Source organism: Rhincodon typus, chromosome 17 (assembly GCF_021869965.1).
Source record: "Rhincodon typus isolate 14 chromosome 17, sRhiTyp1.1, whole genome shotgun sequence".
Lineage (NCBI taxonomy): Eukaryota > Metazoa > Chordata > Chondrichthyes > Orectolobiformes > Rhincodontidae > Rhincodon > Rhincodon typus.
In genome coordinates this window covers 11,307,750-11,321,283 of record NC_063348.1, presented here as the reverse complement: position 1 = coordinate 11,321,283, position 13,534 = coordinate 11,307,750, and the positions used below count along the sequence as shown (strand labels likewise).

At 47.5% G+C, this 13,534-nt stretch overlaps 1 protein-coding gene across 2 annotated transcripts in view; it reads left to right on the top strand.

Annotated features, from left to right (window-relative positions):
- Positions 1 to 13,534, top strand: part of creb3l1 (cAMP responsive element binding protein 3-like 1) — a 108,275-nt gene that overhangs the window by 87,556 nt on the left and 7,185 nt on the right. For both annotated transcript variants that reach the window (XM_048607261.1, XM_048607262.1), the window contains exons 3-9: positions 443 to 612; positions 2,178 to 2,256; positions 5,635 to 5,786; positions 7,346 to 7,495; positions 8,364 to 8,422; positions 9,553 to 9,621; positions 12,917 to 13,016. In XM_048607261.1, the coding sequence (XP_048463218.1) occupies positions 443 to 612; positions 2,178 to 2,256; positions 5,635 to 5,786; positions 7,346 to 7,495; positions 8,364 to 8,422; positions 9,553 to 9,621; positions 12,917 to 13,016 (779 nt within the window). The remainder of the gene's footprint in view (positions 1 to 442; positions 613 to 2,177; positions 2,257 to 5,634; positions 5,787 to 7,345; positions 7,496 to 8,363; positions 8,423 to 9,552; positions 9,622 to 12,916; positions 13,017 to 13,534) is intronic.

The window sequence follows — 13,534 nt, the reverse complement described above, 5'->3', positions numbered from 1 at the left end:
GGGTGACAGGCAGTGGGTGTGTTAGCATTGGGAGGGTGACAGGCAGTAGGTGTGTTAGCATTGGGAGGGTGACAGTCGGTGGTTGTATGAGAATTGAGAGGGTGACAGTGATGAGTTGTTACACTCTTTAACTAATCAATGTGGCTACTAATATTCCCTTTAAATTTTGAACATACACATTTCAAATATATTAAACATCGAAATAGTTGAAGGTGTCACAGAAGGTTTGATTCATTTTCAAATGTTCCTTTGTCTGATCAGCCTTGATAGTGCAGCCTCCTTTGCTAGCTCATTGCTATGGTGTCAGTACTCTTGGCCATGCTTTCAATGATAACGTGAAGGTAATCTGTGTTCTGAAGTTGAACGTGTGACTGTATCTCTGCTGTCATGGAAACACCAGCATTTTCATCTCACTCCTATTCGTTTCTCCTTCCCTGGACAGAGGCGGATTGTGGACTTTGGTCCCTGGCACCGGACCTGACCCATATCATGATCAAACAGGAGCCAAACCTATTGCCAGAGCCCTGCCATGTCTCCCAAGCAACACAGATAACAGCTCTCTCTGGACAACATATGAGCTCTGCTCCACCATCAAACACCACAGACGAACCGGTATGTCTGAAATTGTAAAAGGTGGGGACTTCATGATTGCTGTCACTTACGCAGGATCCTTTTAAAATGACTGCCTTCGCACGACCACATACACCTTTGGCCAGATCCTACATGTCTCCCTCTCAGCAAAGCTACATTATCCTTAAGTCTCATCCTGTCATATCATAGTATAATATTCCTGTTCCATTATACAGTCTTCCCTTGACTTGTGCCAGCAGGGTCAGGCGTACTATACAGATATAACATCAGTCTCACTGTCAGGACAGGGACATTATACAGTCAAAATATCAGTCTCACTGTCAGGATAGGGACATTATACAGTCAAAATATCAGTCTCAGTGTCAGGACAGGGACATTATACAGTCAAAACATCAGTCTCAGTGTCAGGACAGGGACATTATACAGTCAAAACTTCAGTCTCTGCTTTGGAATGTTTGCACCATGCCCCTGTTCTATAAGTTTCCTCATTAACATTGTAAGAACACCAATCGTCTCATTAGACACTAATTTGGGAAATGCAGCTGTACCTTACCGTAGACATACATCACCAGTGCACCTCTCCACACAGCCCGAAGTACTGTGTTTAGTGATGAACATTGACTCGTCTGCTTACTGTATAGTAGTGGGCTGCTCTCTGATATCCTTGCTGGACTCACCTTCTCTCCACTGGGAGACCAGCCCATCCCTTCGAGTGAAGGATGGGACACCACCTGACCAAACTAACAACGAAATGACAATAGCAGGCCGGTCAATCTGCCTCTCCCTTTAGTCCTCAGATAATGGTATGTTTTAGTGCCAGCTAACCACACAGTAGAATATTATTTAAGTGGTGATATATTGGAAAATGTGGATGTACAAGAGATGTAGTAGACAGGGCTTGAGATGATATGTAGGGATGTCTAACTGCAGTTATACAGGAGTACGTTGTGCTGTTTTAGTCTGTCTACCTAAGAAAAGACAGACTTGCCATTGAGAGAGTGTAATGAAGGTTCACTAAGCCGATATTAGGGAGGGAAGGACTATCATGTGAGGAGACATTGGTTTGACTGAGCTGTATTCACTTGGGTTAAGAGGGTGAGAGGGACTTTAATTGAACTGAATAGCATTCTAACAGAGCTAGACAGACTAGAAACAAGGAGGATGTTTCCCCTCTTTGGGGAGTCTAGACAAGGAGATGCAGTCTCAGGCTATGGTGTAGACCAGTTAGGGCTGAGATGAGGTATGGTTTCTTTACTCAGAAGGTAGTGAATCTATGGAATTCTCTATCACAGAAGGACCTGGAGGCTGGGTCACATTCGAGAGTGAGATAGATAAATTTTTCGACGTTAAAGGAGTATGGGGAGAAAGCAAGAATAGGGTGAGGTGGTGGATCAGCCAAGATCACATTGAATGGCAGTGCAGGTTCGATAGATTGAATGGCCTACTCCTGCTCCTAGTTACTATGTTGAGAAGGAAAAGGGGAGAGAGAGTAGAAAATAAGGCAGAAGCTAAACTTTTCTGTGGGGTCGGTCTGATCAACTGTGCACAGCTTTACTCTTCACCGCAATAATTTTCTTTCCTCACAGGCCCAGACAGAATCAAGCCCAATGCCTCAAGTCAAAGTCGAACCCAAAGATCTCAATCAGTTCCTCAGTGTCCACACAGGTAGGAAATGAAAACCTGGATAAGCGACAGTGGGCAAAAATGTCAAACATGAGATTGTGCTGTTCAATCAGATGGAAGTGAGAGATCCCACTATTTCAAAGATGTCGGGGGCCTGGGGTCCTGGGTGCAGCGTATCCAGAGTGAAGATTCCTTGCTCTGTGTCACTATGGCAGATGTGGATTTCATCGTACAAAGTCCTATCTTCAACTAGACTAACCAGTCTGACATCCCCTTTGCTTTCATCTTCGATAGACCTATAGTCGATAAAACAAACGTGTGGTAGCCACTGAAAGTTTGAATTGGCCAGATGTCAATAGTTGCTTTGGACCTCTGACTGCACTCCCTCTCCAACAGGTTCCAGCTCTCACACACACCCCTCAGTCCCACTTTACTGGCCTCACCAAGGCATCCTGACAATTTTCAACCCTCAAAATGGTGGTCACGGTGGGAATAGCTTTGTGAAGCACTGTCTACGATTTTCCCTCCTGACTCGAACGTGCTGCAGATCCATCTCTGAGCAGCGCTGGAGAGTTACAGCATGAGAAATTGAATTCCCTGACTTTGGGAAAATGGGGCACAATCTCTGGCCTCCCCCACCCCCACCCCCGAACCCTGGAATCTGACGATCGAACAAGTTTGGCGTGACGTTCTGAACAGTGCGATGCCATTAAGTAAACATCTATCACTCATTGAGCAGAATTGCATCCATACTTTACAGAAATTCCTGGTTAATCATTCACTGAAGGATTTCCAGCCTGTGTGAATGCCAGTTTTCGGCCTCTCAGTCTCTCCTCCATGGGCATTGACCACTGTTTTTAACCACGCGGGTCCCAGAAGCATTGGTTGTGGATGTAAGGGCATGAAAGAGTTAATACTCAGGAGAGCCATAAGCACTGCCCCTGCTAGAAGAGTACCATGTGTGCAATTAGAAGGCCACAACACCATGAGGTGGCACGGTGGCTCAGTGGTTAGCACTGCTGCTTCACAGCTCCAGGGACCTGGGTTCTATTCCACCCTCAGGCAACTGTCTGTGTGGAGTTTGCATATTCTCCGTGCATCTGTGTGGGTTTCCTCCCACAGTCCAAAGATGTGTAGGCTAGGTGGATTGGCCGTGCTAAATTGCCCATAGGGCTGTGTGGATTATGGTGGGATGCTCTGAGGTTCAGTGTGGACTTTTGTTGGGCCAAAGGTCCTGTTTCCATGCTGTAGGGATTCTATTTTATTTTAACACCACTGGCCAGAACCCTCTCCTGAGCAATGTCAGGCTCCAGCAGGTTTCAGACTGGGCTCAGGAGACATCACAGAGTGCAGGTCTAGTGAAGGAACAAAAACAGAAGTTGCTGGAAAGGCTCAGCAGGTCTGGCAGCATCTGTGAAGTAAAAATCAGAGTTAGCGTTTCGGGTCCAGTGACCCTTCCTCAGAATGTTAACTCTGATTTTTTTTCCTTACAGATGCTGCCAGACCTGCTGAGCTTTTCCAGCAACTTCCGTTTTTCTTCCTGATTTATGGCATCCGCAGTTCTTTTAGATTTTATCTGGTGGAGGAAGATCTGGCTGATTGGTTTGTGGTAGTGGTGGTGGGGTTGGGGGGCGTGGTGGGTGGAAAGGTGGTGTTGGGACGATGGGGCAGGGAGGAGCGATGGACATTTAGCAGTTGTAGGGAGAAGGGACCAACTGTTTCTCTGTTTCTTGTTCTGGTCCACGTCATGCCTTTCCCACCATACCTCTCCCTTCAGAATACAAAGCTGATATAAATTCTGAAAGTTACAGGAGACATGTTTTGTGGGATGAGGATAAATTTGTCGGGGAGAATGCCTGGGCAAAATAGGAGCTTGACAATGCCCTCATGCTTTCTGTCTCAGAGGCTGGATTCCATGTTCCCCATGGCCTCTGAGGGTCAGAGGGAAAAGGCTGACCCTCCCATGTGACTGCAGCTTCCTGTGACTGCCTGCAGGTGGCACTCTGGGGGTGGGTGATGACTGCAGTGTGAAGGAGTGTGGCTCCAATGCTAGGCCAGCACCCCACAGGGCACAGAATGTGGGAGCTCTGGTCTGGTCCATTTAACCACCTCACACCCGCCATTGTCAGCGAGTTTGCCCTCTTGGCCAAACTTTTCTCAAAGCAGATGCCATGGCCAGTCCTCTAGACCTGTCTCCCAGTGCCCAGTAACAGGTTTGTACCACTGGACACCCTGGGATGTGCCAGTCCACCTGCGGTAGGGAGCGATTTGGAGACATCACGGTAGACCTACCGGATTGATTTAATTTTCAAAGTATTGCAATTGTTGATGAGACAGTGATAACTTCTACAAACCCAAGACAAATACAAGATGCAACGTGTGCAATATCCCTCTCACTTTATTGAAGAAGAGAATGGGAGGCAGTGACTTGTGGGAGGCTCTGGCTATTCAAACCCTCATTTGACCAAAATTGTTTGTTTTATGCATTGCCGAGGTGAAGAAACACTTTGTCCACCATCTTGCACTCATCAACCTGATTTATAAAAAATACCAATGTAAAGGGGAACATCATGTGATGCTCTGATTGGACAATATTTGCTAAATAATCCTGATTGTGCTCAGAATCATACTGATACATAAGAACATAAGAACGTAAGAACTAGGAGCAGGAGAAGGCCGTCTGGCCCTTCGAGCCTGTTCCGCCATTCAATAAGATCATGGCTGATCCTTTCGTGGACTCAGATCCACTTACCCGCGTTCTCACCGCATCCCTTAATTCCTTTATTGTTCAAAAAAAATCTACCTTTTTTTTAAAAGCGTTTACTGAAGTAGCATCAACTACTTCACTGGGCAAGGAATGATGACTAATGTAGGATTGTCAGCTGGGCTCACAGTGTAGTACACTTGCATTGAGAAGGTGTTCCATTTTTGAGTTTGTTTCTAAGTCGATTGTATGTAGGATCTTTAAAATTAAAATTAATACACCCCCTGTGTGGGATCATGTTCGTAAGTCGGACATTTGTAAATCAGGGATTCCCTGTATGGGAAGCTACAATTATTAATAATATTATATTAATACACAGGACCTTAATCTCTGTAGACAGAAGGAACATTGTGACTGTTTCAGCTCAACAGCCATTCGCTGGTTCATTCCCAGGACAACATCTCTACCAATCAGAGTCCACTTGTCAACCAAATTGGAATGCCCCTCTTATACAGTTTGTAAAAGTCTGCTGCAGTCCCATTACATTGGCATTCTTGTGAACTGTCCTGATGAGTGCCAGATTGAAAGATTCGACCAAAGGTGCGCGTTTGTCAGCAAGACTAAAGTCAGGTACCACCTAAATGGTTCCTTGTTTGGTTTGTGGTTGCTGTCGTACTGTAAGTTGACTTGCATTTGCTTCTCTGTTTTCCCCTCAGATGTACAGCTGCCACCAACACCCCCCAGCAGTCACAGCAGCGACAGCGATGGCTCTCAGAGTCCCCGGTCTCTCACCCCATCCAGCCCAGCTCGACCACAGGCTCGGACGTCCAGTGCGATTTCATCGTCGCCCCTGCTCACAGCGCCTCACGTACGTCTGCTGATTTGCCTATAACATGGGCTGCCCCGTAATATTAGCAGGGAGGATAGCAGGGGGCAAGAAAATGTCTTGGGAGTGTTCACATTGGCACCGAAAACTGCGAATCCTTTCTTTTTGCCGAATCCCTTTCATTTATTGTGCGAAGGTTATTCTTTCTCCCCCATTTCCATTTGACCCCCCCTCCCTCATGAATTCCCTGTCTTTGGACCTTGGCTCGCTGATGACATGATGCCACCTTGGGGTACATCAAAGAAGAATTGGGCATTCTCTCTAGCATCTGACCAATGCACAGCCGATGACTTACACTTGAACCATTATCCAGCGCTGTTTGTGGGATCTTGCTGTGTGTTATCCTCCCTCTGGCCCCACCCGACATCCCGAGGGCGATTATGCTCCATGGCCACTACAGCCCAGGAGTGGCACTTTGCTGTGTCCTGAGGTGCTAGATAAATGCAGGCCTTTATTTCTGTTTCATCAGCTGGAACTCCCCGGTAGACCCCGTGCGAGAAAGGGACAGGAGCACGGAGAGCAGCCAATGAAAACATGGTATGGGAATTGTGGCAGCAGAGGGAATTATTTATGGATGTCAGGGAGGAGAGAGAAATGGAACTTTATTACAAAAACAATAGGCTCAATGGCAGCAACCTTTAAAGTAGCAGGCAATGTTATTCATTAAATAGGTGGGCTCCACAACCTGGAACCTATTCTCTAAGAAATATTTTACTTGGGACCCTGCCTTCAACGGAGCTCTGTTGCTCACTAGTGTCTCTATGAGTTGGTTAATTGGTGAAATAGAAATCATATTGCTGGGGCATATACGGAGCTTTAAAATATTTATTCTTCAGTAAATATCAATAACCGTTTTAATCATCCGAATGTCAGTTTGGTTGATTGAAGTTTTTATTTGGTAGAATCTGCTTCTATTTTCGCTTTACATTTCTCAGGCTTCACTTTGCCTCCCAAAGCCTTACACCACCTCTTGTTCTCCCAGTTCGGAGTTTTGCTGGGAATCAGTTCTAATGGCCACATGTGCCCCTTGGTGGCTCAACTCAATGCCCACTATCTGCAGGCAGGCCGGGGCGGGTGGCAAACGCACAGTCCGATCCCGTCTTTCCCCGAGTGCCCGCAACTGCAGGGGGGGGGTGGGGTGGGGGGGGGTGGATGCACAGCAGCTGACTGATCTCTCCTGAAGCCGGGGTACTGAGGCCAACAGCAGCAGGGGCGTCACCACCCCTCAGTTGGGGTTCTGGATCTTGGTCTTTCGTCCAATCACTTGCGGCTCGTTGGTTGACCCAGTAAGGGTGACACTCAGTTGCCCAGCGTGACTGACCAAGGGTGAACGGGGCAGGCTGGCCTATAATGACTCCGTTGCCTTAAGGATCGCGTTTGTGGTTCAGTCGTGTCGCAGGTTCCAAAAAAAAAATCAACCAACCACTCCGGCCCAACGAAAACCGACAGGTGCAACGTGTGATGTTGTCAGGAAGCGTTTTGATTATGCGCGCGAGGTGACGCCAGGCCCTGGTGAACTTTGGGCTTTCTTCTCTTGCCAGAAACTCCAAGGGACGTCAGGCCCTCTCCTATTGACCGAGGAGGAAAAGCGCACTCTGATCGCTGAGGGATACCCAATCCCCACCAAGCTGCCGCTCACGAAAGCTGAGGAGAAAGCCCTCAAGCGGGTCCGAAGAAAAATCAAGAACAAGGTAAAGGATCGAACTCCCAGTTCACTGCAAACTGAGGAGGCTTTCAGACTGGGGCCAATTGTGAACCTGAGGGACCAGTTAACTGCTGCTAGCCCCATCCCACAATCCATCAGGGGGGACGGCGCCTTGCGTGTGACATCATAGAGGGCTAAGGGCCCTGTTCAATCAATGGAGTACACCAGGCTGTGTGTCCTGTCCCCACAGGAGTGATCAACTGTCACCACTATACTTGTGCTACTGCACAATGTGTCATGATTTTTATCATCAAACATACACAAGTGACACCACAGACTGTTCATCCCTCCCTATTGTTCAATCAGACATCATCTCCTGTTAAACATCAATTGTTTTCCACACTCAACGATACAGACTGTTCTTGCAGTTAGTGCCAGGCATGACATTTGCCTTGGAAAGTTGAACCCCTTAATTAAATCCCAGCCCCGCAGCTCACTCCTGAATCTCTACTATTCATTTCCCTGAATCTCTACTATTCATTTCCCTGAATCATCTGATCCCGTTCGGTTAAAACCCAGCCTGTAACTCACTCCCAGGTATCTATCCATTATCCTATTTATACATTACCCAAACCCCTCAATTATATTCCAGCCTTGTGGTTTACTCCCAGATCTCTGTTATCCTGTTACGTACACCGTCTGATCCACACGATTCAATCCCAGCCTCTAATTCGCATCCATTATTCAGCGTATAAACTATCCAAACCCCTTCATCAGAATCCAGCTTGAAACTATCCAACCTTGTCTAGGGGAGGTCAGTGATTGTGTGAACTGATCAGTCACCGTGATGGTATGAGAGTGGAAGCTGTCTTGTTTGCTGGATCCTAACACTGCAACTCTGCCATTTTCCTCAGATTTCTGCACAGGAGAGCCGGAGGAAGAAGAAGGAATATGTGGACAGTCTAGAAAAGAAGTAAGTAGCCAGGTCTGTAAAACAATGTGAGTTTAGGGGTGACAGCTCTCTGCGTAGATGTGGCTCTTTGCAAAGTTTGGCGCTGTCGATTTTCCAGTATGTGTTTTGACAGCAGTGTGAACTAGGGGGTTATGTGATTTTTGTTTTGACATCAGGGGTTACTGGGATTGGCATTGGATGGGGGAATGGAGTTGGGTTTTACAACATGCCACCACAGTGTATGTGAGTGGTATGGTGGTTCAATGGTTAGCACTGCTGACTTATAGTGCGAGGGACCTGGGTTCAATTCCACCGTCAGCCTGGAGTTTGCACATTCTCTCTGTGTGGGTTTCCTGTGGGTGCTCTGGTTTCCTCCCACAGTCCAGAGATGTGCGGGTTAGGTGGATTGGCTCTGCTAAGTTGCCCAGGGTGTGCAGGCTAGCTGGAGTAGCCATGGGAAATGCAGGATTATAAGGATGGTTTTCTGAGGGCCCAGTATGGGCTGGATGGACTGCATCCACAGTGTCTATGATTCTAACACATCCTGCTTTGTCACACCTGGTAAACAATTTTCTGATGTGCTCTGTGTGGCACAGGAGGCACTGATCAGTATAAGCACCTTGTAAATCCCTCTGTGAGGATAGCTCACTGATGTTCCAGGGCAGATTTTCTCACCCTGCCTTTCGTTCCCTCTGTCCGTCACACAGCTTTGTCCCTGCTGTGAAATGGGAGGGCTGAGGCTATAGGGGGCTCTGAGGTGGTCATCCCAGTGGGAGATGACCCACAGCCAATGTGAGGGGCTGGGTTTGGTGTGGAGAGTCTGCCACCAGCATTTTACAATGAAGCTACAAGTCCTGAGTTATTGCAGTGCCAGAATTATATCCATAGCCAGGTGAGTGCTGCATTATGGCAGGACCTTATTGGATAGCCACAAGGAAATTAAACTTTAAACATTTGAAAATGCCAGCTCGCCCCGTTAGGGATGCTCCCTGGCTGTTCTGTACTGGATCTGGGGCTGACTTGACACCGCTGTTGGATTCCACTCTCAGGGTCGTTCACTAAATCCCAAATCCATTCCCAATCTGGGACGAATGGTTTTGTAACCTCAAGTTACCCGGAGTTTATCGGATCTGTTGTTTTGTCCTTGACAGAGTGGAGACTTACACTTCGGAGAATAACGAGCTCTGGAAAAAGGTGGAGACCCTAGAGAACGTGAATCGGTAAGTAAGCTGTGTTCTGTTCTGTCTTTCCTCGCCATCTGATAAGCCCCCCGCCCTGCTCCCTCCCCCACCCCACCTTGACCAGGCTCTCAGAACCCCCTCCTCATGAGGCCTTTGCAATGTCACCAATTATCCAATGATACAACTTTGGGCTGTTGCAGGTGCTAAATCAATGCAAGTGTTGCTGGGTTTGCCGCAGACTTTACCAATCGTGCAAACTCTGACCCATTTGAAACCCCCATGTTCTGTCCTTGAGGCCCTCCCCCACAGCAAAGGCTGGACTGTGACCTGTTCCTGGACTAATCTGCTGCCCCTCTCCTGCAGCACCCTGTCCTGTCCAGCAGTGGGTGTGGGACACCCCAGTTGCTCAACCCACCCTTCCCCCACCCCACTTTTCGCAGCTATACTCCCCACTCCACCACCCTGTCTCTCACAGGATTTCTCTGAACCAAGTACTGACCACTGGAAAAGACCAAAAGAAGGAGCTGCACTTATATAGCGCCTACAGTGGCCAGTTGGCGCAAAGTGAGATCCCATAACGAAAATTGAAATGCTGACCAGGCAGTGAACTGGCCAGGGCACGGGTGTGTACGCAGTCATTTCTTTGTCATTGACTTTGAATTAACTGTTAAACAGAGGTCCTGTGGTGAATGCAAAAGATGCAAGGAACTTCAACAGCAATTAAAAGGTTATTCATCACTTGTTGTTCTTGGGATCTTGCTGTGCATCAACCGCTTGCTGCGGCTTGCCTACATTACAACGTTTTCTTTTGTTGGCTGTTAAGCGCTTTGGGACATTTAAAGATGTGAACAATGGTATCAAAGTCAAAGCTGCCCCCCTCCATCCCCCACCTTCAACACTCACTCCCTCCACCACCGACGCTCAGTAGCAGCAGTTTGTACTATCCACAAGACGCCCTGCAGAAATTCACCAAAGACCCTCAGGCAGCACCTTCCAAACCCACGACCACTTCCATTCAGAAGGACAAGGAGAGCAGATACATGGGAACACCACCTCCTGCAAGTCCCCCTCCAAGTCACTCACCATCCTGACTTGGAAATATATCACCATGTCAATGGATCCATATCCAGGAACTTCCTCCATAACAGCATTATGGGTCTGCCTACACCCTAGCGGTTCAAGAAGGATCAAGTGGGGTAGTCTGTCAATGGGCTGAAGGGCCTTTCCTCTATGATCCTGTGAAGGCAGCTCATGACCACCATCTTAATGGCAACTAGGGTCGGGCAATAAATACTGACCCGGCCAGCAATGCCCACATCCTGTGAATGAATGCAAAGAAAAGCTGTCTTTTAGAGATACCTTCACTTCAACCAAAACAAATACAACTTTTTGACATCCTCCCAGAACAGAAAGACATCTTGAAGTCGCCTGCTCCAGCAGACAGAGTGTGCGCTTCACAAATTCACTCATTGTTCGGGAGCTGGGTGGTCCACTCCCAACAGCCAGTTCACCTCATTAGCACAACTCCTCTCCTTTCCTGGCTGTAAGTTGTAGGTCACAAAAGTTTGAGCAGCACCAAAAAAATCTCACCTCCAGCTGCCCACCGCAATGCCATTCTCAATACAGGGATTAGTGCCTCAGCCTTCCAGTGGTGATGCTAGCTAGCAGCTTAATGTGGACAAGGCCACCCTCTGCTGGAGACACTGTGTAATCTGCAGCCTTTGCCACTGAAGCAAGAGCAGATTTTCAATAACATTTTTAGAGTATTGCAAACAACAAACACTCGAGAATACAGCGGGTCAGACAGCATCCACGGAGAGGAGAGCAAGCTGCCGTAATTTGTTCCTACATTTAGAGTACTGCCCTTTCTCAGTTGAGAAGGTGACGATGAACCCTCGTTGCAATCCGCTGCAGTTGGTGCGGTGTAGGTACTCCGCAGAATAATTCTGTAGAGAGATCCGGTGAATCCAGAGACAGGGAAGGGGCCAAGTCCAAGTTGGGAGGGCTGTGCGACTTGGAGGCAAAGTGATGTATCTGCTGCTCTTGTACTTGTAGCTGGTGGAGGTCACGCACTTTGGATGGGGATGTTGTGGAGAGGTTTTGCTGGAGTGCAAATCTGCTGCTCCTCTCCTGCAGCACCCTGTCCTGCCCAGCAGTGGGTGCAGGACACCCCAGTTGCTCAACCCAGCCTCCCCACCCCACTTATTGCAGCTATATCCCCTCCCCCCCACCCTCTTTCTCTCACAGGCTTTCTCTGAACCAAGTATTGACCAGAGGGAAAGGAGGAGCTGCACTTATATAGCACCTGTCAGTGGCCAGTTGGTGCAAAGTGAGATCCCACAAAGCAAACTGAAATGGTGACCAGGCAGCAAACGTGGAGGGGAGTGGATGTTTAACCTGGTGGCTAGTGGTGGGAAACTTAATCTCCTTTAAGGAGGTCAAGGCAGGGATTCTGAACACTGTGACACTGGCCTTTTTAAACAACTGACCACTGCGCTGCAATAACAAGCTTCTTTCATTGAGGAGAGAGCATCATTTGTACCAGAATTTTTTAAAAAATTACTCGTGATTAGAAAATCTCTCCATTTTATTTTGGCCGCGGGGCTGCCAAGACTAACGAATAACCTCTGGGTCCCATTTGACTTCCAGTGTCACCCCTGTTACACAGGAGAACACAGGGAGACAGATTAAAACAGATGAGATGTGAGAAAACTCTGAGTTAGATTTATTCTTTCACGGGTGTGGATGTTCCTGGCAAAAGCAGTATTTATTGCCCATCCCAAATTGCCCCTGGGTTCAATTCAGAGGGCAGTTAAAAAGTCAACTCACATCTGGGAGATCACATCCAAAGATGTGCAGGCTAGTTGGATTGGCCATGCTAAATTGCCCGTAGTGTTCAGGGATGTGTAGATTAGGGGGATGGGTCTGGGTGGGATGCGCTGAGTGTCAGTGTGGACTTGTTGGGCCGAAGGGCCTGCTTTCCACACTGTAGGGATTCTATGATTCTATGATCTATGATTGGAATCACACATAGGCTGCACCAGGGAATGACAACAAGTTTCTTTCCCTAATAAAAAATTGATGAACTAGATGGGATTTTATGAACCAAAGTACTTCTACAGTTACTCTGTTAAGATTTCAATTTGATGTTTATTAAATACATCAAAACTAATTTGCTCTGGTGGGATTTGAACTCATACCCTCAGAATATGAGCTAAGACTACAGGATTACTAGACTGTTGACAAACTCCTGTCCCACATTTGCCACCCCTTGCCCCTGGCTGTGAGGATGGTAAAACGCTATGATAATGAACCTCACCTTTTGTTCTTTCAGGACCCTGTTACAGCAGCTGCAGAAACTGCAGGCGTTGGTGGCTGGGAAGGTACCTCGCCCCTGTCGGGTGGCATCAACACAAACAGGAACCTGCCTGATGGTAAGATCCAGGACCAAACAGCAACCTCGATAGCCCAGGGGCTGTAAAATACACTCAGTGCCAACTGACTGTACCAGTAATCGTGGTGTTTTCCTGTTCCTGATAAAATACACTCAATGCCGACTGACTGTACCAGTAATCGTAGTGTTTCCTGTACCCAATAAAATACACTCACTGCTGACCGACTGTACCAGTAATCGTAGTGTTTCCTGTACCTAATAAAATACACTCACTGCTGACCGACTGTACCAGTAATCGTAGTGTTTCCTGTACCTAATAAAATACACTCACTGCTGACCGACTGTACCAGTAATCGTGGTGTTTCCTGTACCTGATAAAATACACTCAGTGCTGACTGACTGTACCAGTAATGGTGGTGGTTTCCTGTACCTAATAAAATACACTCAGTGCCAACCAACTGTACCAGTAATCCTAGTGTTTCCTGTACCTAATAAAATACACTCAGTGCTGACCGACTGTACCAGTAATCGTAGTGTTTCCTGTACCTAATAAAATAC